Source organism: Falco biarmicus, chromosome 17 (assembly GCF_023638135.1).
Source record: "Falco biarmicus isolate bFalBia1 chromosome 17, bFalBia1.pri, whole genome shotgun sequence".
In the NCBI taxonomy this organism is placed as follows: Eukaryota; Metazoa; Chordata; class Aves; order Falconiformes; family Falconidae; genus Falco; species Falco biarmicus.
Window position 1 is genome coordinate 2,759,586 of NC_079304.1, and position 24,888 is coordinate 2,784,473.

The window sequence follows — 24,888 nt, forward strand, 5'->3', positions numbered from 1 at the left end:
GCCCGGCGGGGCGGGGCGGGCCGGGCCCGAGCCGCGGCGCCGAGGGGCCCCTGTGCCAGGCCGGCGCGGAGCGGCGGGGCCCCGGCCATGTCCGACTACCGCATCTCGGTGGAGGAGCTGAACGACCTCCTGGCTAACGGGAGCGGCTGCTACAGCCTGCCCAGCGCGCACAGCAACGAGGTGGTGCCGCGCATCCACGTGGGGAACGCGTGAGTGCGCCGCCGGGGGGCTGCACGGGGGCGGGGGTGGGCCGCGGGGGGCCGGCGGGGGCTGCGGGGCGGGGGTGGGCCGGGCCGGGGAGGGCCGCGGGGCGTCGGGGCCGGGGGGGCGCAGCTGGAGGCGGAGGGGCCCGGGGCCCCGCCGGGCCTGTCCCGGGCCTGTGGGGCCTGTCCCGGACTGCGCGGCCCCGGCGTCCCGGGCGGGGCGGGCTCAGCCCCGAGGCCTGTGGCTGCCAGGCCCGGGCGCCGGGCTCCAGCTGCCGCCTGGCGGGGCGGGGCGCGGGGGAGCCGGCTGCGGCAGCGCTCGCCACCCCGCTGGAGCCCCCAGCCCAGGGTAGAACAGAGCGGGAACGGGGTTAACGCTGATGGAGTCGCTGAGGAACGAACGTCAGCTGGGCCTCGCCCCCGGTGCTCCCCGCTCCCCGGGCAGGCTGCGGGCAGGCTCCTCGGGCCCGCACCCCGCTCACCACCTGCGGGGGCAGCCGGGCTCGGCGGGGCCTGGCCGGGGCCACGAACGTTTCAGCGCTCCGACCCGGGCCCTGCGCTCCTCTCCTCAGCGCTGCCCTGCTGCCTCCGGGCTGCGAGGCCGGGGTTTACCTGTTCCCCGCCTGTCACATCCCGCTGATCCCCTTCCCATCTCCAGCCACCTCACCTCTGTGAAACGGGGGGGCTTTTTGGTACGTGTGGAGCGTACTGGGTCACTGTTCCTACTCGGAGCTTGTAAGGCCTCAGGAAATTTAAGTCAAACCCACAGGTTTTCGTTAACTTTCTCCTAAGCCAAACCCAACGCTGTTTGTTGCTGCCAGTTGATGCAGCAGGGCTGGGAACAGGACCAGAATTATCTCAATGGCCAACCTGGCAATCATCTCCTTCATGTTTTTAACAGTTGCCTGGAAGAAATAAAGTCATAGCCTGCGAGGATTTGCAGGCTAAATAGTAAAAAAATAACTTTGAAGGTGGTAGGCTGCTACAGGGTAGAGTAGTTTTCATTGTTCAGTAACTAATTTTAATTAAGCAAGACGAACTTCAATACGTGCAGGTGCAAGGTTGTCTAGGAGCAGGCATGCGTAAGATGCAGGATAGAAAGTGTCTGTCTAGTGGAAAGCTTTACCACTGAGAAGGGCTTTTTATATACTAATTGGCAACTGAAAAGATCTGGAGCACCAGTGCAGTTTGTAGCATAAAGAACAGTTCAACTGTTAGTCGGGCTAACAGACAGCTATCGGTGTTTTTTAAAGGATGCTGAAAAATTGTGGAGGACAGCTAGAGGTAAGAAGTAACGGTGGTCTGAAAAAGCTCGTTCACAGGGGGAACGGACAACCTGCTTAATTTGTCAAGACTTAGGAGGCAATAATATCTTTGAAGCATCCACAGAGAGTTAAAAAAATGCTGAGGTCTAGTTGAATGGGTGAGTGTCTGTTGAAGTTCAGTCACTGCAGGGTGAACTTTGACAAGCTCAAACTGGGAATAACACCGAATCTCAAGAGGATTTTTTTTTTTGTTTCAAGTGGAGTTGTGGTATATGGCATTGTAAGTAGCATTTGCTATATTAGTTGTCATTCTGCAAGGATTTGGAGCTGTGCAGATATGTTTTCACGCCGTTTCCAGCTACGTGTCCCTCTTTTGTACTTTCCTTGTGTAAAGATAAGGCTGAAGAGGGATCTGTTTTCCTAACTTGACTCCCTTCTCCTACGAACTGCTGGGGAAGTGAACCTGCTTTGCACTCAGTATCTCAAACCGTGTGCGTTTGTGAGTCCGACAGCGTGCAAAGCATCATAAAGCTTTTACTACTGTGTGCAAGAACTAAGCCGTAGCTTTGTTCGGGGGCCGTGTTTGCAGTTCATTACCCTGTCTTGGGCTGCTCTAGCATCCGCGCAGAGCTCGGAATACATCTTGTACTTGAAGCTGTCTTGGTGCAGTGCATCTGGTTGGCGCTTGCCTCCTATCTCGGGTTTGGCTTTTCTTGCACAAATCCCGTTACTGAATCTCTGAGGAATCGTCGGAAGCACTTTGCGCTGGGCTGCAGGGAAATCCGGGAAGGCAGTACAGCAGGAGAGCAGTCACACAGTCATTTGATCTGGCATTCAGATCTCTGCTGTGACTTGATGGATCAAAACTTTCTGCAATATAGGGCCACAGCGGCAGAGATTTTATAACAATAAGAATTCCCAGAGCAGCCACATCTGTAGAGTTTTAACACAGAGGGATTGGAATCCCAATACGTGGAATAAAATTTGAACAGGAACTCGCAGGAAAAAATTAAAACGCCCGAGTGAGATCCCAAAACTTCTGTTTGAAACCTTTTAGAATATTTTGCGTAGGGGTGCTGCTGCCTCTCCTTAACAGTAGTAACTCGTCTTTAGATAAAAATGACAGCGCAGAGACATTCAGGTGGATGATATTAAATTGGGTCACAGTGTAGAATAACAATTTATCTGTCAAATGACTTCAAGTTACAGGCAGAGCCGAAGTACTAGATCTTCCAGGCAATACATGAAAGTCATAATTAATGAAAATGCAGAGGTAAAATGATAAAATATTTTGAAAATAATGGGTTTGCATATTACAGTAGACAGTTCTAATCTCAAGAAGATCAGACAAAAAATTTGCGAAGAGAAGAGTAAAAATGTAATATTACCAAGACAAGGATTATTATCTAGATGACAGACTAGCATGGTTATATATTTTCCAAGCAGTAACAAAAAAAAGAATTCAGAATACGCTGGAAGTACAAATAATTTTCTATTTCTGTATGAGTCAAGATGTGTTTCAGTGTAACGTCATAGTTAGTGACCAGGACAGCTGGACAAAATGCATCTTTATCAGATGCACCAATGCCCAATCTGAGTTTTCTGTCTGCTTTAATGTGTGTGGGTCGCCCATGAAGCAAGTCTTTGTTCTTAATTTGTAGAAGTGCAGGTGTGTTGTAAGGAGTATGAAAAGCATTCTCCCAGAATTAATGTTAAATCTGGTGACTATAAGGGAAGAAGTGGTGAGGAAACAATTTTGGCAATTAAAATATGTCGATGTGCTGGCTTTTTTTACCATTAAGGACTTGGTTTATTTGCTGATAATCCCATATAGCAATACTTTGTAGCCTCGTGTACCCTTAATTGCTGATGCATGGTGTCTCTTAAGCCCTGTGTTTTGTGGCTGGTAAAATTGTTCATCTGTCTTCAAAAGAAACACTTCTTACTGGTGTTACAGGATGAGGAACTCTCAACCCTCCATATCGAGAACAGACAGGATTCTGCCGTTTTTCTTGAGGAAACAGAAGCTGATGTTATCATCTCTCTGCTCTTTGGAGGAGTGAGAATGAAGGCAGCTGGATTAAATGATAAGGATGGGAGAGATCCAAGGACTGTTTGGAAAGGGAGAAAAAAAATGGCATACAAGTACTTTCTTCTTCGCCTCTAGCTGTGTAAGAAAATAACCTATAAAATCTGCAAAAATCATTCACTGGGAATGAGTTTGCCTCCACGGGAGCCTGTCTGTGTTACCAGATTCAACCATGATCCCAGGACATGGGTTCCTATTGATCCTGACCACTATCACATATATACTGATCTATGTACTATTATTTAAACCATATACTTGCCCCACTAAGCATAGGAACTCATAGCGGAATTAACATTTTTTTGTTTTGGCCTTGCATTGTAGGATTTACTTTTGTGTTGCAAGCAGAATTCCCCAGGCACCGATACTTGTCCCCTGGCACAGCTGATGTCCTTCCAGATGGAAAATCTGTCAACATTTTGTTTGGGTAATACAAATATTTGGGTCATTGCCATAGTAGTTTGGCACAGACAGCAGAAAATGTAGAAGTCTCGCTCGTGCATAAGGATTCATCTGCTTACGCTACAGTTTAAGGGGTGAACAGTCATTAGGAGAAAAGGAACACTCTTGATGGTCATATAGCCATGAATGATGTGCAAATTGTGAGTGAATGCACTCAGAGATTCATCTAGATCTGTGATGTAGATATAAACCAACTAATTTGGGGTGTTTGTTTTAACTTTTTAGAATAGCTGAGTGTCTTGCCAAAACCCTTAGGTGCATTGCCATCTCTTAACAACTTGTCCAAGAAGATACAGCACAGATGCTTATTTGGGGGTCAGTTTAATATTAAGACTCCTTGTATTTGCAATTTATGACTTCAACCATAGGAAGATTTTCTAAAAGATTTCTGTTTCCACACCAAGTTGGACACATAGTGAAAGCTGCCTTTAAAAACGATAAAGGGTTTTATGCCTGTTTAGGCTACCTCTTTTCACAAGGTGTGCAGGAACTGAATTACCTTTCAACTAAAGCCTTCTGTCAACGTTCTGCTAGTGTTGACCAGTGGGCTCAGATTTTTCTAGGACACCACGCTGTGACAAAAACATTCTGGGTTTTCTTCTTCCTGGGAAAGTGAGGCAAGTATCGGGACTGACATACAGAAACGATCAGGCTCAGAATGATAAGTAGTGGTTTTACAACAAAAGGGAGTCGGCGGTCTCCTCATATTATTTAATGGTTATCTCATCTTACAATGGATTGCGTTCCAGTGCACAAGTAGGGACTGGTGCATGACCAGTTGCGTTACGCAGCAGATTTTGCTGTTGTACAACCTGGAGCTTTTATCGGAGCTTATGGCATTATTACTGGAGCTAATTCATAGCCATCATGGAGCCTGAAAGGCACGATTATTATGTATCGTCCTGCTCAGTGGCTCACTAATAGGGTAGGGTGCTCTTTTAGCCACTTAAAGGAGGAAGCAGGTGGTTTTGCTACGATTATTTGATAGAATGGAGGAGTTGAGAAGGGCTTAGCTGACCAAAAAGTACTGAATGCTTTCTTAAGCACTTAAGTATCTCAAACATAATTCATCTGGATTCTTTTCCATTCAGATATCAATTTCAACTAAGACACTAAAAATTATAATACCTGTGATAAAAACACTGGGTGGTGAAGACTGAACTATATCGCTACGTTGCTGGCTTTTGGCTAGCCTTGCCAGGTCTTTCCATGACTTCAAAGACGTTGAATAGCACAGGGACAAAGCACTGCACCTCATAGGAGTCTCCGGATGAGACCTTTGAAGATGCAGGAACATTTACTCATAATTAGTTTCTATCTTCCTGTGGCCACAGTGGTTAAAATTGCCCCCTGAAATGTCGAGGGCCTGACAGTACAGGCTTATTATAACTGGGTTTTAAATTATCTTATGTACTGTCCTGGGCTTTCTCTTATCTCCATTATTTTCTTACTTTGGCCAGAATTTTATGTTCCCAAAGAGTTACAATGTTGTGCTGTAGTAGGGTCTGACAGATTAAGTTTCGTGTGTGCTCTGCTCAGTGGTCAGCCAAAGAAAGTAGCGTTCTCTCACGTACAAGTAGTGACCGTGGCTCTAAATATTTCTGTGAATTTATAGTCTGTAGCTAATTCACTTCTGGGCACAGTATATTACGCATCTATTCATAGAAAAAGAAAAGTTTTGATTATCAATACCTTCTGGGGACATCATAAATACTGAGATGATTCAAGTTCTAATTGTTTTCTTGACACTTCTTGTCATACAGGTTCATAGCCAAGAACATTATGAGGCTGCAGCGTCTGGGAATAACCCATGTTCTGAATGCAGCAGAGGGAAAGTCATTCATGCACGTGAACACTAATGCAGAGTTCTATGAAGGCACAGGCATCAGATACCATGGCATTAAAGCTAACGATACACAAGAATTTAACCTCAGCCGCTATTTTGAGGAGGCAGCTGATTTTATTGAGAAAGCACTTTCCCAGAAGGATGGTAAGGCAAACTGAAATGTCTTTCTACCGTGTTTTCTGTGCACTGTGTATGTTTCTTAGCAATTCGCTTCACTGTTTCAAATGGTTCTTTGCTCAGGTTATCAGCTGAACAACAAAGTCAGGAATTCAAATCAAAGATGTCTTAATCCTCTGTCTAAACACGTAGGTCTCCAGTACATGGCAAATGGAAGTCTGTCACTTTAGGGGTGACTTTGAAAAGCGAAACAGCTGCTGCATCGTATAACAGTGCCTTTCTGGGAAGATGTGTTCTTAATTTTTCCTTAGAAGTAGTAAATCACATTAAAAAAAAATAATTCAGTATCTAAACATTTTTTCAGGACACTAGAAATTATAAATTAAAGGCACAAGCGATACAAGTAATGCTCTGCTGAAGAGTACTCGCACAACCTGCTATATGTTTTTTTTTTTCCACATGTGCAGTAAGGATAAAGACTATGGCCTTACAATTTTTATTACATTAAGTAGTTAAATTATTTTACGTGATGGTTACCTCTTTATTCCCTAGGATTGCAGAAGGCTGGAGATATTTGCAGTGTTGTTGATTGCTACATTTCTCTGCAGTGTGTTTCCTCAGAGCAGAAATCCTAGGACATAGTGCAGTGGGTCAGATGGTGTTTGTTGTTGTCTGACTATTTCAGCATACCCGTTATTTCTACACATGCTTAATTTCTTTCTCGCTTCATGACTGAACATGTAAAAGGAGGAACGAACCACAATTCTAGAATTTCTTTCTCTGCAATGGGCAAAAAGGGTGCTAGAACTGTAACGTGTTTTTGACAGATGGAAAGAAATTTTACCTCTGGTTTGGGGGAGTATGAAAAATTCTAAAAAATTGAAATGCTACTCTCCCAGTTAGCAGTGTGACTCACTGAAACAGGTTGCAGTAGGGAAGAAGAGTTTAGCAGTGCCCGCTGTGGCATGACTGTCCCTACTCAGTTTGATCTAAAACAGTTGCAGTCAATCTGGATGTACAGGAGCGGTTCTATTCGCTGATTCTTTCAGTCTCAGTAGCTGTCTGCTGTGCCTACCGCTGTTTTCTTCCCGTGGCAAACAAAGAGGAACTTTGTGGCTGGTTGGTGCTGGAGCCAGGTTTAAAATGAACTTGCTACTGCAATTTGATAGGGTTTTTTTTGACACTGAGGTATAGGGTAAGGGTAGGGAGGAGGGATGCAGTAGTATTTTCCTTCAATTTCATTTTAGTGTTTAGTTGCATGAAGCTGTGGGAGGCTGGTCTGGAAGGCAGCCTTTAAGACGCTGCCTTTCACGGAGGAAGGCTAGAAAAACCCTTTTGCTTCTGATAATACGCAGAAAGGAAGTGAATTGTCTTGCACATGTATGATCAATAATCTCGCTGATTTATGGCTACAAGCTCTCAAGAAATTGTGAGAATGAGTTGTTTTAGCGGTTTTAACTTGCTGCTGCTGAGATATCTGCCTTGAGCCGAGAAGCCTCCGCGGCTCAAGGCAAATGTACAGGCTTTCTGTTGCTGTGGTTCAAAGCAAGTTGTGGTTATGATGAAAATGGGTGTGTATGGTTCATCTGTTCTCTTGTCTCAGAAAAAAAAATTACCCTGGAGAGTATCTCCCACTGCATTTGTGAAGGGGAAAATTTTTGTGTCTGGAAAAGCAGGTCAAAGAGGAAGCAGCTGAGAAGCTGTAAAATCAAGTTAGATTTCTGGAAGGGAGCAGTGGCCTGCTTTAGTTGTTGTTGGATTCCTACCTACAGGGTTACCCATGTGGTGGGTTAACCTCGGCTGGGCACCAGGTGCCTACCAAACTGCTCTATTGATCCCCCTCTTCAGCTGGACAGGGGGAGAAAAATACAATGAATGGCTGGTGGGTCAGGATGAGGACAGGGAGATCACTCACCACTTGCCATCATGGGCAAAAGAGGCTCGACTTGAGGAAATTAATTTATTACCAATCAAACCAGAGTAGGGTAATGAGAAATAAAAGCAAATCTTAAAACGCCTTCCCCACACCCCGCCTCCCTTCTTCCTGGGTTCAACTTCACTCCCGGTTTTTTTTCTACCTTCTCCCCTCAAGCGTGGCAAAGATTAAAATACACTGAAGACGGAGAAATATGCTGCTTGTCGTATGTTGCATCTCTTCAAAAGACATCCAGCCTTTTTGCTGCATTTGTGCCCTTTGGTACTGGTCATCTCTAGGGGCAAGGCTTATTCTAAACCACAAAAGGTTGGAGAAGTGTAGTAAACAGACACAGTTTGATTCTTTGTAATATAGTAGCAAATATGTTTTAGTGTGGATGTTAGATATGTAATAGAAAAGTTTTATATTGCTTTGTAATATAGTAGCAAATATGTTTTAGTGTGGATGTTAGATATCTAATGGAAAATTTTTATATTGCTTTGTAATATAGTAGCAAATATGTTTTAGTGTGGATGTTTGATATTTTTTCTGCATTATCCTTGATGACAGAGTGATGACACCTTTCTTCCAAGTTCTATGGGTCTGCTTTAGCATTCCGAATTTACAGTTCTCGCGCTGTTCAAGGACTAACATTATTAAGCTTTATATCCTAGCTATTTCATGTTGCTTTTCAAACGTATATTCCAGTATAACCCAAACGATGACCTGTCTTCCCTGCAGGACAAGTGTTTGTGCATTGCCGTGAGGGCTACAGCCGTTCTCCTACACTGGTCATCGCCTACCTCATGCTTCGCCAGAATATGGATGTCAAAACTGCACTGAGCACCGTCCGGCAGAAGCGAGAGATTGGCCCCAATGATGGCTTTCTAAGGCAGCTTTGCCAGCTCAATGAGCAGTTACTAAAGGAAGGCAAACTGAAGCCCTAGAACAGAGCACCGTAGTATTTTCTGAAGTTTCTCGAACCATCAGAGGATGTCTTCGGTGCTTTAGATTCCCAAACCCCAACCGCCAAGCTAAAGTCACATAATGTGAGGGAGACGGAATTCCTGCTGTTGTCTAGTGAAAGTATCTTTCTCGAATGCTGGGTCTGTCTTTCAGGATGGCACAAAACGGTGTCACTGGTCGGAGCTGGTGCAGTAAAGAGGTGTTTTTAGAGGGGTAACTCCAGTGGTACCAGCTGTCTTCACATGTATTTCAGAGCCCCCTGCAGACTCTGTAGCGTATGTGGTTTGCGTTGACATGGAGTGTGATTCATTTAAGCCTTGTCTTGTATCCCACCAGAGCACCGTTTTCTGAGCCCCAACACGCTCTTCACTCACTCTTAATTAAGTACTGTATTTTCTAAAGTTTCGTTTTCATGCACACAGGTGCCTAAAGTTTGAGTGTAGGAGCTTCAAGGAATGGAGGAGCATGTGTAAGAAACGCACAGATGCACTCGCTTGTAAAATGAAGTGTATGCAGTGTTGTGTTCAATGTGGATTTATGCAATACCCAGTGTGTGGTAGTAAAGCCATTCCGAGCCCAGTCCCGATGCACACTATTTCCAAGAATATTTGTACCTCTTGCTGTTGCGATTGACATGAAATAGTCTGATATTAAGCGCTCTTTTATTTTTGCTTTGAAATCATGCTAGAAAAAAATGCAAAGAGCAAATGTCGAGGAAAAAACTTGAGCAAGGAAGAAATAATGTCTGTATTTAGGAGTGCTTGTACTGGATGTATGATGAAGTCCTAATTATCGGAATATAATGGCTCCTGAGGCTTGTACTGAATTACAGCATCTCTCTCTCTTCTTTGCCATCGCTGTTCGTTGACAACGGAGTGAGCACATATGCAGATTACTTCCAGTAGGGCAACACAGATGTGCTTATAAAGCAGTTTGCAGAGTTACACTCTTGATTTCTTGGAGTGCTTGCATGGTACCATTAAATAGAAATAAGCATTGTTACGTGCCACGCTGAATGGGAAACATTTCCTTTCTATTAAAATAAAGGATGTCTTGATTCTGTTTGACATACGGATGAAAAGAGTCATTGCAACGTTGCGAGTATGCCTGGTTTAATGTGTAGATCTGTACCTGTAAATTACAGCACTATATTAACACAGAGGATCTCCCCCGGCAGACTCAGAATTGTTGGCAAAACTAACAGAATCTGAGATGTACGTATTCCCTTTTTATCTGTGCTTTAATGCGGTTCTGGATTGAAAATCTTAACACTACTTTGAACAGAAACACTGTTTTACTAGTAACACACGTAAGCCCAGATCTGTGTGTTTATATTCAGTTCACTAATCGAAAATCACAAAGGACGTACGCTGTTGTACTTCTAGTTGGGGTTGTGTGTGTGTGTGTGCATGTGTGTAGTTCTGTGTAGCTGGATAATTTTATTGACATGAGAGTCGGAGGTTATTATCCAGGTTGAAGACGGCTTGTTTCTGTTTCCTTGCACAGGATGGGAACTGCCACATCAAGTAGCCTTTTCTCCTTTGTGTCCTTCGAAGGGACAACTGGGGGACATTCTGCACAGGGTTTCCTTTCACCTCCCTCCAGTCAGTCAGTATTTAGGGTTTGCTTTGAATCAGGATGGTTCCAGTAATAATGAGTAGAAGTCAAGCTCATTGGTTAATTACACTCCTGTTTCCTTTCTCCTATTATATCAGTATTAAATTAATTGCTTCTTCAAAAATCCTGGTTACTGATTTCATGTTGTGGAGCTTGGGGAATAGGAATACTGGCCTTATCTTTTCTGCTATATTTACTTTTTCATGCTGCAACCTTATTTATAAATCATACCTTAAAAATTTTTACTATAAGCATAGATCTTTTTTTCTATCTCATCTCACACCATCTATTCGCAACACCTATCTGCACTACGAGAAAAAACCAAAATAACGGAATTTATGTGCATGCACAATACCTTTGACCTGTTACTTAGAAGTCAAAAATTCCAGTCCATTAAAGAGCTAAGAAACTTAGGGATTAGATTTTTGTTACTCTTCCATAGATTGTAAGAAGACTAATATTAAAACCAGAATGGTTTATTGAAATTGAGTGTGTTGACCTTATGGTGTTGTTTTTGGTTTTGTCAGAAATACCGACAAATCAAGACATACAGGAATTTGTTCTTATATTCAAGATGTTCTTTTAGTTCGCAGGACACTGCTCACTTCTAGTGGTAACCTCAGGGGTACTCCGGCCCATTTCTCTCGGTATAACGAAACTGATTTAACAAACATTTTGTAATATGAGGGTGGAGAGGAAAAAATAAGACCATGCTAGAAACTGATCTTCAGACTTGCGCTCTGAGACGGTATATCCTATTTTGAGTTACCGATAGGTGACTGAGTAATGAAACCATTTCTAGCTGTGCTTTTAGAGGAGGCTAAAAATAGTTTGAATGTCAGACCAGTGCTCCCTTAATGGATCACACCCTTCCCCTTTCAGTCTTATCTTGCTGTTTAAGTACAGTAACGTTGTAAATTCCTCTGCCTGTTTTAGCTGGCCAAGAAGAGCTTGTACGCCTCTAATCCGTAATGATATGCTCTATACTTCGAAATTTCTCTTTCTGATTGTAGAAGGAAAGATTGTATAAAACCAGGAACGAGAGCTTTCTTTCCATGTAATATGAAATTGAGAAAGTACTGGAAGAAATACACCTTTTTATTCATCTGAAATCACTGCACACCTGCTGTGAGATGCACCTTACGAGCTTTCTAATGGGGAAAGGTATTCTTTAAAACAACTATTTCTTGCAAATAGCAATGCTACATTTTTGGAGTTCAGACATCTTGGTTATGGCTAGTGTGATGTGCATTTACATTAATACGTTTATCCTGAATAGTGTGGTACATTCAGTGTAGAAAACACTCTGCAGAAGGGATGGGGTCTCTAAAATGCACATCTATTATAGAACAAAGATACCTACCCTGTCAAATCCAGTAGAATTAGTGAAGTTGGAGGGGAGGGGAAGAGTGGAGGTGAGAAGCTGTTAGCATTTCATAGCAAGGAACAAAGACGAAAGGCCAGACAGAGAAACTGATGCTACGTGTAAAACTAAGTACACCATCTACTCATGCTGAACTAAATATTTCTCAGCCATTGCATAAGCACAGGAGATAAGTTTGTAACTAAAAATTTAGATTCAAAGCAAAAATCACATTTTCTAAGCGCTTGCTTCATCCCTGGGTCCTGCAGCTGCGACTACGACGTGGACAAGCGTTGTACCTAGCATGCTACTCTGAACCGTAGGTACTGCCAGAAAATACTTTGTGAGAGAACGTTGCAATATGTCACTGCTGAAAAGTGAGCATGTCATGAAGTTATTTCAAACTTAGAATTAATAGCACTCAAATGCAGGACTATTAGCCACAGTATGTTGTATTGTAATTCCATTTTCGGTTGTTGAGCCTGTGTTAGTATTGGGCATGTTCTTTTACAACATGAGTATGGCTGACTTACCTCTCTTGGTGATGTGAGAATTAATTAAATCTTCGTAAAAGGCCTTGGAGATGAAAAGCACTGTGTGTAAGAACACTAATGCTCTCTGAGTTGAAAAACAAATTTGTGTCAAATAGATCTTCCTCCTGCTGAACAAAGGAGAACATCAGAAAGGGTATTTGCAATCTTTGTTTTTATCATTTAAATGTTTTCATTGAGCTGTCTTCTGTTGTCCAGAACTAATTAGATCTGTGATGTTAGAACTAGAAGCAGGATTTTTTTCCCCTTCTTGTTTTAAATTAGCTTTGCTGGTTTACTATCATGTTTTTAGCACACAGGCAGTATCTAATGGAATCTCAGTATAGCACAGAAGTTTCTTCTAAAATTACTTGCTGGGCTTTGCCAATGAATAAAACTGAAAATAGAACAGGCCTGGGAGGTATCTTCTAAGGATTTGTTCGTGAGAATTAATTCATTTCTTCTGTTCTGCAAATAAATCATGGAAATCAATTACGTGTGGGGGTTTTCTTCTTGTTGGCTTTTTTTTTTTAATTCTGCCAAGGTCGCTGGCTCGTTGGCTCACCAGATGGAGCTGTAGGCTTGTTGTTCTGCACCAGCTCATCATCATTTCTGCCCTGAACAAGGCTGTTGTGTGAAATCTCATGAAATATTACCTCTCTCCGGCGAGAGAATACTAAGATTCCATTTATTCTTGGCTGCTTGGAGATCACATCACAGCGTTCAGACCGGTCTGTTCACAAGGGTTGTGTGTGACCCAGCAAAATTTGCAGGAGGCAGATAAAACTCGCTTGGGGCAGGGTGGCTGAAAAAAACCTGAGGAAAGAACTGTTTGAGAAGCGAACAAGTTCTTCCTGAACACGTCAGAAAGTGAATTCCCGGACAGGGTGTAAATTAGGAGCAATTGTCCACAGGTAAGCTGAGGTTGTGTGTGGGTACCTGGATGCCCGACAGACCATCCTGTGGCCCGGGGGGGGGCACAGGGAGCACCAGAGGCTGTGAGTGATGGAGCTGATTTCAGAAACTGGTTTGCTAGTGCGTGCCGACCTTGGAAGGCATTGCAGTGTAAACACACGGGGACAGAAGACTGAGCTGAGGAAGCAGCAGCACCGGATTCAGGCTGAGGCCACGATGCTCTTCAGCTCGGAAAATAGCATCCCAGTTCTGGATATAGGGGAGCCAAGCTCAGCTCCACCCTGGTAGGTGAGGGTTCATTTGAAAAGCATCCTTGATGTGTCCATTTCATTTTTTTTATTATTTTTTTTTCCTTGTGCTTCATCATTTACAGGAAGCTGCAGCCCCAAGCGCGTCTGCTTTGCTGCAGAAAGTGCTGCGGGCAGGCAGCTACAGGACGTGGATGAATGTGTTTGCAGTTAAGGAATCTGAATGTCTACGGGATTTGGTTTCTTTTCTTGCCTCTATTAAGCTTCCCTCAGCTTGTGGACAAGAAGTTTTAAGCCAGAGGCTCAATATTGTTTCCAATTTTTACTTCCACAGATTTTTTTGTTATTATTTCTCCCAGTGGATAATACAGGTAAACGTTAAGATAGTTAATAGGGGGGGTTGTTTAAGTATTTGGAGAACCTGCATCAGGAAAAAATCATGTTTTATGTGACAATTGTAGATGTGATTCTTTACAGTGACAGGGATTGCTTCTGGGAATACTCTCTGGGCAGACATAAATGAGCAGCAGCTGAGCTTTGATAGACAGATATAATTCTGAAGGCATTGAAATAGGGGAGTGGATAGGTAGCAATGGGTCAGAGTTTCCCAGTACTTGTTTTCTTCTGGTCTCCTGTCCTCCTTGTCAGCTGCGCCCCATCATCTGCGCCCAGCTGCACCCAGATCTCTTTGGAGAAGGTCACTGTTGGGGAATACCAATACTGACCAAAATAATCCAAGTTATAAATCTTTGGTTAGCTCCTGGTCATCCTTCCTGACTTGTTTGGTCAAAAAAAAAAAAAAAGCCTAAAACACCAGAACAAAGCCCCACACCGTTTTATTCCTTTGAGGGCCATCAGAAGATCACCTGTCAGTATTTCCAAACAAAAGAAAAAATAGCTATATTGTAAAGCCTGGAAGCAGAGCTTGAGATTTTTGGGTAACTTAATCCTGGTGGACTAGCCTGTTCTTTGAAGGAAAAGCCCCGAAAAACCACCTTCTGCAAGGAAGGTGCTTCTACAGCTTCCCAAGCTGGTGTCTGTCTTGTCTTCAGAATCCTTTTTATTTGGTGGGCATCCACGTGATGGCCCTGTGAAGCTGCGGATCCCTCGCTGTTGAATAGATTTCACCTGTAGCTCTAAGCCAAAAATAGATTTACTCTGAAGTGAGAAAAATGATGCTTTGAAAAATGTTGGCAGTAGCTGAGTGTTTGGGTTTCCCGTGTTTGTGAGACCATCATGAACCGGGCTGAGTAAAGGAGGCAGTTATTAATGAAAGATAATCAGTGCTGCTGCTTCTGCTGTTGCTGATTAAAGGGAAAAAGGAATTGGCACATCTGAGGCATATTATGTGCCAACAGTCTGGATTAAAGAATGGTTTCCTGACTGGCTGTGGAGAAAAAAAAAAAACAAACCCTCGTAAAAAAGAAAATGGTATGTTGTTTCCCTCCATAAAAACAGAGTGATTTCTGAGATGATGGGATGCGAACGGACAGTAAGGGCACACATTTTCATGCAATGCCATACACAATTGCTTTTAGAGGCTGTTTGGAAAGCGCAGCTCTTCTGAGATGCTAATCTATAATTTTGGGCAGAGAGGAAGCGTATCACCATATATTTCAGTTGCCTTTATTTTAGGAAAGGACCGTTGCACAAAGCTCACCCAACTCGGTACCGCTCATGCATCAGCTGTCCGTGTGCCTGTGTAGGTGCAAGGCTGAAGAGGTGAAAAGGCTTCAGGTCTTTGCTGTTGTTCAAATCTATTATTTCTCATCAAGGTGACACCAAGGGACAAAGCCAGCTCCACTGCAAATTTGGTGACACCTGTTTTCTGTGCCAGGTCAGGGGAATTGCCAGAATGGAATGTGTGCCTTAGGTATGAGCCTTAGAGTAGCAGGGGAGTCAGATGGTGAATCACTTTTAAATCTGTTCCACATGAAGTGTTTTCACGAGGATGTACGCGACGGCACTGCGGTAACACCCATGGGTGTCCCTCTGCTGCTTTAAGCAAACATTTTGCTTTCTGTACCTCTGATGAACAAAATGTATCTAAAAGTCGAGATGCTTTCCTGTTGGTGTGTTTAGCCTGACATCACTTGCAAATAGCTTGGAAGTGGATGTGGTCTTGAGACGAAGAGATGATGCAGCTATCACCACTATCATCTTATTTTTGCAAGGAAGAAGAATACCATAAATGAGATTGTAAAACATGACACATGAATGTATCTTGGGCATAGGTGCCCTAGACTTAAGGTCATCAATTCTTTCTGGTGGTTGCATCATGAGTGGATATCAGTCTGGTCACGTTCTTGTGTTCAAAAGAAGCAAATGTCCTATATTCAACACTTGTGCAGAATGCCAGCAGAAGTAGTAGCATGCAATGAATTTAAAGCAAGTGCAAATGCTTCGTGCTGCTTTTTCTTTTTTTCTGAAGTGATAAAAACATGAGGAAGAGCCCATCAAAAAGCATGATGTACAACATCCTGGCTGTTTACCTTAATTAACATATTCCAAGTCACCTATTTTTAAAGGAAAACGAAACAAAACAACTTCTCATTTCAAAAAGCAGCTCTTTCCTGTTTCTTCCAGTACATTTGTGAAACAACATGTAGAGCTCCTTGTTTTGCAAAGGAAAATAAACCCTCCCCTCCCCCAGTCATTTGCCTGCAGAACTGAAAAGTTTAACTATTGCCCTCGAGTTTCTAGATCTGCTTATTTCATATGAGGGGCAGGCGGGGAGAGGAAGAACAACAGTAAAAATAAAAAAGTCTGAGAAACCTTTGGAAAAGACAATAGCCAAAGATACAATTACGGAGGTAGAAGCAGGTTTTAATTATAGCATTGTTAGAAAAAAAAACGGCAGAAAGACTTGTCAGGTTGCAATTCATCCCAGCCTTGTCAATCACCATTGTTGCCAGGCACAAAAATGAACTGCATATGAGAAGGTTTTTTTATAGAAGTTGTAGAATATTGTCGCTAACCCACCCCCACACCCCCATTTTATTTCACACGGACAAAAGCTGAGATGAATGAGTTGTTGCCTGGCCCTTCCCACTTTGGATAGTCATTGGCTGGCTTGGTTCTAAAAAGGATTTAAAAAAGGGGAATAATGTGCCTTTGCCTGGAATCTGAGACTGTCAGGGTGCTGAAAAGCTAATCTGCGAGCTGCCACCATGCAGATCTCTTGGGCTGTGTGCTCTGTCTGTGTCTTAACACAAATTGCATTCCAGTCCGTGGAAGGGTGGCAAGTGTTTAAAAACGATGCTACAGAAATCATTCCTGAGATCACCGAGAACGCAGAAACACCGGTGGAGCAGACGTTCAGCAACAACACAATGAACCAGGCAAAGCACGGAGGGAGGCACATACAACAAGCTCCAGACCCTAATGGTAAGAAAAATGAAATTATTACTGGTTTGGACCCTGACAGGCAGTTTGTAAAAGAATACTTGTTCTGATAGAGGTTTATTTATTAAAACCTGTAGGTGTGGCCCTAATGCTGGAAGTGCTAGGGAGTTACACCTACTGTTGAAGAAGTATGAATGTATACGTTAAAAGGGATAGACGGGAGTTTACTGGTGAAAAATGTGGTCTATCTATTGAAGAATCCTTAGGTACTACAACATGCATTCCTACTCTGCCCAGCTGCTCTCTGCAGACACAGCTCCAATACATAAAACCTGTAGAAGGTGGCACTTACATTTCTCCGTGCTTCAGGCTTGCCAGCACTGCGAGGAGATGGCACAAGTCATCTTTTTCTCTTGGATATTAGGATGGGGCAAGGGGTTGTCAGTGGAGACAATATCAATTCTGAGTATTTAGAAAGAGTGACACCAGGGATGTCTAAGATCACACAGCGAAACTGGCACCTGGAGGTGGCATTCAGCTGGGTGAGAAAAGTGTGCTGCTCACCTTCCTTTGCCAGCAGCCGGATTTTTGGCTGGATTCCGGCAGCCAAAAAAGCTGTTACGAATAGTTAAAGGGCTCCCGAGGGCAATGCATGCCCAAATGAACGGAGAGGCCCGTATTTTGCAGATGTGTGCAACCCTGGCATCGGTTTGGCCGCTTTAGCAGCACTGACGTTCTTCGAAATGCATTGTCACTGCATCTGGCCAGATGTCTGACAGCAGCAACGATGCAAAAACGCAGGGTGTGAGAGGAGGGGTGGGGGTGGGGAGCTAGCACCAGAGAAAAGCCGTTTGAAAGAAGCATCCCCCTAGCAAATAGGGCTAGTTTGGTCCGCCAGCCTGACGCGTTTGGCTACCAAATGCACGTAGCAACAAGTCAAACTTGCAGTTTCCACTATTGTGCAGTGCAGATCCCAGCTACCCTTCTTTTTTTGGGCACGGATGGAACGGAATTGTGGTTTTCTGCTGCAGCTGTCAGTTAAGGTGTTTAAACCCCTAGCATTAACAATATTTTAAAGGAAAGGGGGGGAAAAAAAGTAGTGATGTTTTTGAGAGTGCAACTTTATAAGGGTCTTAAATCTCTGAAAGGGGGAGCAGCCGCTTCTCACAGGCAGCCCCACCAACCCCCCAGGTCCAGGCAGGTTGGTTTGGTTGTTACATCTTCATTTTGTAGCTTCTTACTACTCTGGGATCAACTGAGGGGAATCGGTCCCACTGCTATGTGCATATTTTTTGAACTGGAAAGGACATTTACTTAAGATATGTAGTGGTCTTGCATACTTCTTATAACATCTTTAACAGAAGGAATCAAAATAGTGATCGGAAGTGGCCAGACCTTCCTGGGACATATGACATTGCACCAGACCATGAATAATTTTGCATTATGTGGATTGTGTACACTTACAGGACAGGACATGTGTGCACGGAAAATAAACGTATATAGCTGAGGTAAATGCCCGTGTATTTAACTATGTCTGATTCAGAGCATTATTTTTCACATGGACAGACATAATATTCTTAAATGCTTAGGGAACTTGGGAGCATTAGACAAAGTGCACAAGGAGTTCAGCTCAGCATTTTTGTCACAGCATTACAACAAGGATCATTTCATTTGATGCAGTCCTTCAAACTTAAAAAAAAAAATAATCCTGCTAGCAGCACTTTAATAAATATAAACCAGTGCACTGAAAATGATGCTTCTGTACGTCACAAGAAAAACAAAAATTGAAATATCTGTACAAATTTCTGTCACTAATGACTCGGGATCATTGTTCTCTTTTGGTGTACTAAGGAGGGAACAACCTTGCACGCAGCAAGGAGGATGGACCCAACAGCCACAGCCACCTAGTTGTAAGCTGACCTTTGAGAATTTCCACTGCTAGTAGTGTTCCTGAGTTAAAACTGTCCTTTTGACTAAGAGAAGAGGATGAACGTGTTTATCGAGATGATAAACACCTTCAAAACTCAAATACTGTGTCTTCCAAACATGTCAATTAGTCAAACATGTCACTTGGCAAAAGAGACACCTTTGGAAAAAGTCTGTTCCTACAACTGGAAAGTTTTTCTAAAGCCTTAATGCTATATAAATCGTGTATTTCCTAATATTTGATTTGCCTATAGCTATCCACTGAGCAAAAAGGGGGGAAAACCCACTGTAAGCTCTAACCAGCCAGAAGATACCCCTGGCTGTCTGAAGGAAATTATGTGGGACATGGGGTTATCACAGAGGAGTAAACTTGGAAATTCTCATGCCTGAAGAGTGGGAATTCCTTAGCACTGTTGTTGCCTGCTCTTTCCCTCACCTGGAACCCATTAACTAGTTAAGAATCACTTAAGGGACACACTCTTTGCTGCAAAAGAATTTAAAGCTGGAGTCGACCTCTGAAGTCAATAGAGTTAAACCAGAGCCATGGGGGGAAGGTTTTTGCCCACAGGTAAGCGGAGCCAGGAGAATCCCACCAACGCTTCCCACGAAGCAATCGCTGCCCCGCTGGGGTCCCACTTCAGAATTCCCAGTGCCCACCTGCACGAAGCTGATATGGAGCTTGCCTAGGGGCAAGAGAAGGATTTTATTAACCAATTTGCACACTGTTATTCAAGGGTCTGCTAACTAGAGTAGTTGCACGAGCGAGCCTTTGGAGCTGCTCTTCCCCAAACCTGCCACTCAAAATGTCCAGCTTGTAGCTATCCCTGATGACTTAGTTACATTAGTGATATAGTTATCACTAATGACTTAGGGTCATTATTCTCTTTTGGTGTACTGAGGAGGGAACAACCTTGCACGCAGCAAGGAGGATGGACCCAACAGCCACAGCCACCTAGCTGTAAGCTGACCTTTGAGGATTTCCACTGCAAGTAGTGTTCCTGAGTTAAAACTGTCCTTTTGACTAAGGGAAGAGGATGAACATGTTTATCGAGATTAAGTTCTCTGAAGTTTCTATAGAAAAAAAAATAATTATTCTTTCCCAGTAAGGGGAAGAAAGTAGTCGGTAATGAATGTGTTTCTTGTTTGCAGATGCTTCCGACTTTAGCTGCAGAGAAATGCGAACCACCCGCTACGTCACTGAGGGCTCTTGCCGCAGCATCAAACCTGTCAAGGAGCTGGTCTGCTCCGGCCAGTGTGTCCCCTCACACCTCCTGCCCAACTCCATCGGCAGAGGGAAGTGGTGGCGTCAGAATGCCCCGGATTATCGCTGCATTCCTGCTCACACTCGCACGCAGCGCATCCAGATGGCTTGTCCTGAGGAAGAGACTCGGACTTACAAATTCCGAGCTGTCACGTCCTGCAAATGCAAGCGCTACACTCGCTACCACAACCAGTCTGAGCTGAAGGACTTCGGGAAGGAAACGGTCAGGCCTCAGAAGAACAAGAAACCCCGTCTCTCCAGAGCCAGGAGCAGCAAATCCAACCAGCATGAGTTAGAGAATGCTTACTAGCAGGTGGTGGTACTCCAAGTGATACAGCCTAGCAGCTCTGGATATCTTACCCAACATCAGATGGCACTCACAGGCCACAGCGTGCCGTTCTGACTGCAGTAGGGTCCAATTCCTTCTGCTAAGCTGGGTCAAAAGGCTCACATAGTCAAAAAATCTGTCAGATGATAGCAGTTATGGTCTGATAAGAGAATGAGATAAACCGAGCTGGAGGCAGCAACACGTAAATTCAGTCTGAGAGGAGAGGTCTCCCTTGGAGAGCCACCTGGCTTGGACATGTAGGAAGGCAAAGTGAAGCTGTTATGGGGACAATCACACTTTGTTAGAAGTCATCCTACTCAATTTACACGAAAAGAACACCGAGGTCCCTTTCCCACTTTTCCAGGTGCCATGGTGCAGGACAAGGATGTGATGAAGGCAGCAGCAGGAGAGTTACCACTCTCCGAATGAGTTGCAGAAAGTTAGTGCTAGCAGGGATTTCGACAGCTGTGACACCCTGTCAGATGTCCTCACGTCCCAGCGGTTTCCTTTAAAACGCAAAAATCAAAACGTGCCACTCACCTTCTCAAAAGCGTGACAAATCTATTTCATACTTTTAATTGCAAGACTGTAGGATGAACAGATTCGAAACGGATTTGACAACTAAACCCAGATCGGTTTTAGGGACAAGGATTTGGTTTAGGAACAGTTGAACAAATTCTGCTAGGTGGAGCAGATTTCTGGAATGGATGCTTCCCTCAAACCAGATAACCTCACTGATGTTTGTCCTGTAAACAGCTATCGGTGTGCGCAATTTAACCTAGAAGATACTGATTAGGCCTGATTTCCTAGAACACAGTTGTCTTTAGCGTCAGCTTAGATGTCTCAATTTACATTTTCTGTAGAGTTTGGATTATCTGGCCACACACTTCGTAGCGCGAAGCCTGTGCAAGCCAAGTTCTGGGATTAAGGTGCTGGTTCTGCGTTAAAAGTGAGCCTCTGCTAATTTTAATGTCATCAATTCCACTAGAAAAGTCTTTGGTACTTTAGTTTGACAGCAACTTCCCTTTAGTTAGCTTCTCACCATTCAGACTAACATTTGTGTTTTTACATGAGAGAATATTATTAAGGAGATAAATTGTCACATGCTGTATATATCCTGTAGAAATGCTAAGCCTGGTAGCAGATGAACACAGTTTGGGATGGAGACAGTTCCTCACTGTTCTTATTTTCTATGTAGAGTTTATGCTGAAATCATATAAACGATGGAAATTTGTGATGTTGATAGATTTTGCAGTTATTTTATGTGGGACCAGAACCTAGAGGGAAAAGGTATTGTTTCAGAGAGTGAATTACGTATTTATTTTTTTCTCAGAAATTATTTATGCAATGTTTTTTCCTTGTAGACAATGAGAAGTAATACTGCTTTAAAGATATTAGTCTGTTATTTTTAATTTTAAATACATGGTTAATAAAGTAGAAACGATGCTTAATTATAGGAAGACTCGTTGAATTGCTGCAAAGCTGGTGAATTACAGAACAGTCAGGGTGTTGACTCCAATTTCGGTGATACAGCATGTCAGGGTCCCCAATTCTCAATCGATAACCTGCACATCTCAAAAGAAACTCCATCCTGGAACTTCTGGCATCCAATGCCTGATGTTTCTCATGGAAAAAGTGTTCCTGGGCAGACGTGATGCTCAGAACTGTTTCCGTGTTCTCATTTCTACTACCCTGGGAATTAAAATTCAGCTGATTTCAGTTTCCCTCCTACTCCCAGTGACGTTTCCCGATTCGTAATGTTCACAACCTGATAAAGCCACCCGCGAATACAAGGTGCCGATCAAGATTCCTTGATTGAAATCTGATTGTTTCAGATTTCTCTCATTGGAGAAAAAAAAAAAAAAAAAAAAGTATGGGATCCCCTCACAGGTGCTGCCAGGCAACAGTTAAACATTTTCATGATTTCATACTATAGACCTGTGACCATTTTCATTTAGAAGGCCATGGTTTTTAAGAAACAAAGACATTTTCCAATGAAATCAAGGAAAACTGAACTTGGGCTGCACACAGTGTGCAGAACTGTCAGCGTGGCTGTAAAGATGAACAGCTTTTTCAAGGCAGCGGTAGGTAAGGTGTCCTTTACTACTATAAAATGATACCTCATGTAAAAACCTAATACATTTATACTCGTGACAACATTTTCCAGGCTTATCTTTGACTTATGGATTTGGCACTCGGGGCTTAATTTTCAGAAACCAACACAACCCCCTGCAAAGTGCTTCTAAAGTAAGAAAAGCGGTTTGGTGCCTTGGAAAATCTATTCCCTGGTCTCGCTGGCATCTAGGGTTACTGCAATACTGGTTTTGAAACGCTGACTGTGATAAACCAGTGAAAGAGACTTTATCTGGGACTCTGTGCTGGATTCCAGGCTGGTGGCAATTACAAGGCGTGCTGCAGGTGAAGCAGTACTATCTTGTTATTATATATATATTATATATAATAACGATATAGTATTATATTATATTACTATAATTATATATTTCTACATATAATTATATTACTATAATTATATAAATATATATTATTATATTTTTTATGTATGTTTCACCTTCAAGATGAAATCCCACTTAAAGAAACCCAACTCCTCCCACACAGCCCCCTTCAACCCGAAGTGCCAAAGCTCCCTGCTGTCAGGCTGCCGCTCACAACCTTGCCGTTTGATTTAATGTAATGATTGGCTTTTTGCACGTTAGAAAGCTTTTTCACGAATACCCACAGAGTCCGGACGCCCCTCAGCACCCATCCTGTTCGCAGTCGCTTCTCGCTGGTTTCTTAACCCAGGTTAAAAGTGGATTCGCTGAGTGGTCCCTGGGTGCGCTTAGTCCTCTGCCATCTTCCTCCTGAGACAGTGCCCTCCAACCACCTTTCTGCCAATTTATTTCATTTATCCTGCAAACTCCTGGAAAAATCCAAATGTGGGGTGTTTCACAGTGACAGGCTGCTATAGTCGTCCTGCTCCCCCCGCCACCCCCATCTGGGCTCCTTTCAAACAGAGCATTTGGGTTTTATTTATCTTCACACACACTCTCTCTCTTGATTTTAAATCTCTAGTAAAGGTGCACATGATTTTTGCCTCCATACGTATTGCTTACGGCTGTTAGTAGGGCTCTGGAGCAAGGCACGGATCTAGAGAGTGACTTATGGGTTCGATGGTGTCAGCGTTTGCTGAAAGCATCATTTACTACTCCAAGGGACACGCTGCACGGAGGAGATGCCCCCTCTAACAGAGGGGGAGAGAACAAGTGTCTGCAGGAAATTTCAGTCTGTCTGGCACACCAAATCTATACACTTCCGATTCTTCCCCCCTCCACACCCCCCCCCCCCAAAAAAAAAAAAAAAAAAAAAAGCTTTATACTGTACACAGAGAAAACAAAACGGAGCAACTTCAGGCAAGACTGAATTTTTCCTCACTGTAATTTTTGCAATACAACAGTGCGGTGGTATGCAACTGAGGTGCTACCAAACTACGAGTAGTAACAGCTCACTGAATTTACCCTTACTTAGCTGGAGCCCAGCAAGTGAGCAACTGTCGGACTGGATGCTGTCCCAAAAAACAATCGAGTCCCTTTTTTCCTCCATATCACCTCTGAACATTCATTTCTCCCCCATTTTTATTTCCCAGTTGGGTAGACAACAAACCATGCCACATTCTCTGCAACATACTGACTTAAAATAAATAGGCGGTGTGCCTACTTTATTCCTTTTTTTCTGGCAAAACCACAGTTTTGCTGTTTATTCAGTGAAAGAGAAACTTACAGGCAGCACAAACTGCACAGTGGTATGCACCAGGTCCCAAAGATTTTGCACGAGGTTCAACTTTTTAATTACAAATTGCACAATCAAGAGCATTTATCCAGCGAGGCCCGAGGTCCAGAAAACACATTATGCATGTGTTCTGCAAATGTGGTTGAGAAAGTCAGCGTTGTGAAATACGGAAGAAATAAACAGGTATTTTTTTAGCCATATGACATCAGCTTATAATTAGCTTGTTTCACTCAAATTAGTGCAGTATATGGGCGCAGGGAACAACTTTTCTATAGTAAACAGGCTCCAAAGTCTTAAATTAAAATAGGACATATTTATATGTCGCTTGAGTTGGGGTTGAACATGCTGTGCAGCTGTAACCTGAGGTCTGGATAAACTAAACCCCCCCGGTGACAGGCAGGGGCTGGAGGTCCACCTTTAAAAAACCCCTTGTAGCTGGAAATAAAACCAGTACAAGTTGCAGAACTTGCAACAAAGGCGGCCGATATTAACTCCGCTTCAACACAACCGTGCAACTGCTCCCCTTGCAGCCTCAGAGCCATCAAAGGGCAATTCTGCACACTTTTTTTTTTTTTTCTGTTTTTTTTTTCTGGTTTTGCACCATGGAATGGAGGTTTATGTCCAGTTCCCGGAGCTGTGGGAGCAGTTTTGACACCGAATGTTTTACACCAAAGGTTGGAGACTTGTGGTGTCAAGCTGCAGTGTTTCC

The 24,888-nt window shown here is 43.4% G+C and overlaps 2 protein-coding genes across 2 annotated transcripts; both read left to right on the forward strand.

Moving 5' to 3' along the window:
- The first annotated feature begins 35 nt into the window (after nt 1-35).
- Nucleotides 36-12,862, forward strand: DUSP3 (dual specificity phosphatase 3). Its single transcript, XM_056362625.1, has 3 exons — nt 36-209; nt 5,780-6,006; nt 8,636-12,862. Exons 1-3 carry the CDS (start codon nt 88-90, stop codon nt 8,839-8,841), a joined length of 555 nt encoding a protein of 184 aa, XP_056218600.1. The 5' UTR covers nt 36-87; the 3' UTR covers nt 8,842-12,862.
- Nucleotides 12,863-14,287: 1,425 nt separating this feature from the next.
- On the forward strand, nt 14,288-21,841 carry SOST (sclerostin). Its single transcript, XM_056362622.1, has 2 exons — nt 14,288-16,920; nt 19,954-21,841. Exons 1-2 carry the CDS (start codon nt 16,704-16,706, stop codon nt 20,373-20,375), a joined length of 639 nt encoding a protein of 212 aa, XP_056218597.1. The 5' UTR covers nt 14,288-16,703; the 3' UTR covers nt 20,376-21,841.
- Nucleotides 21,842-24,888: the final 3,047 nt, after the last annotated feature.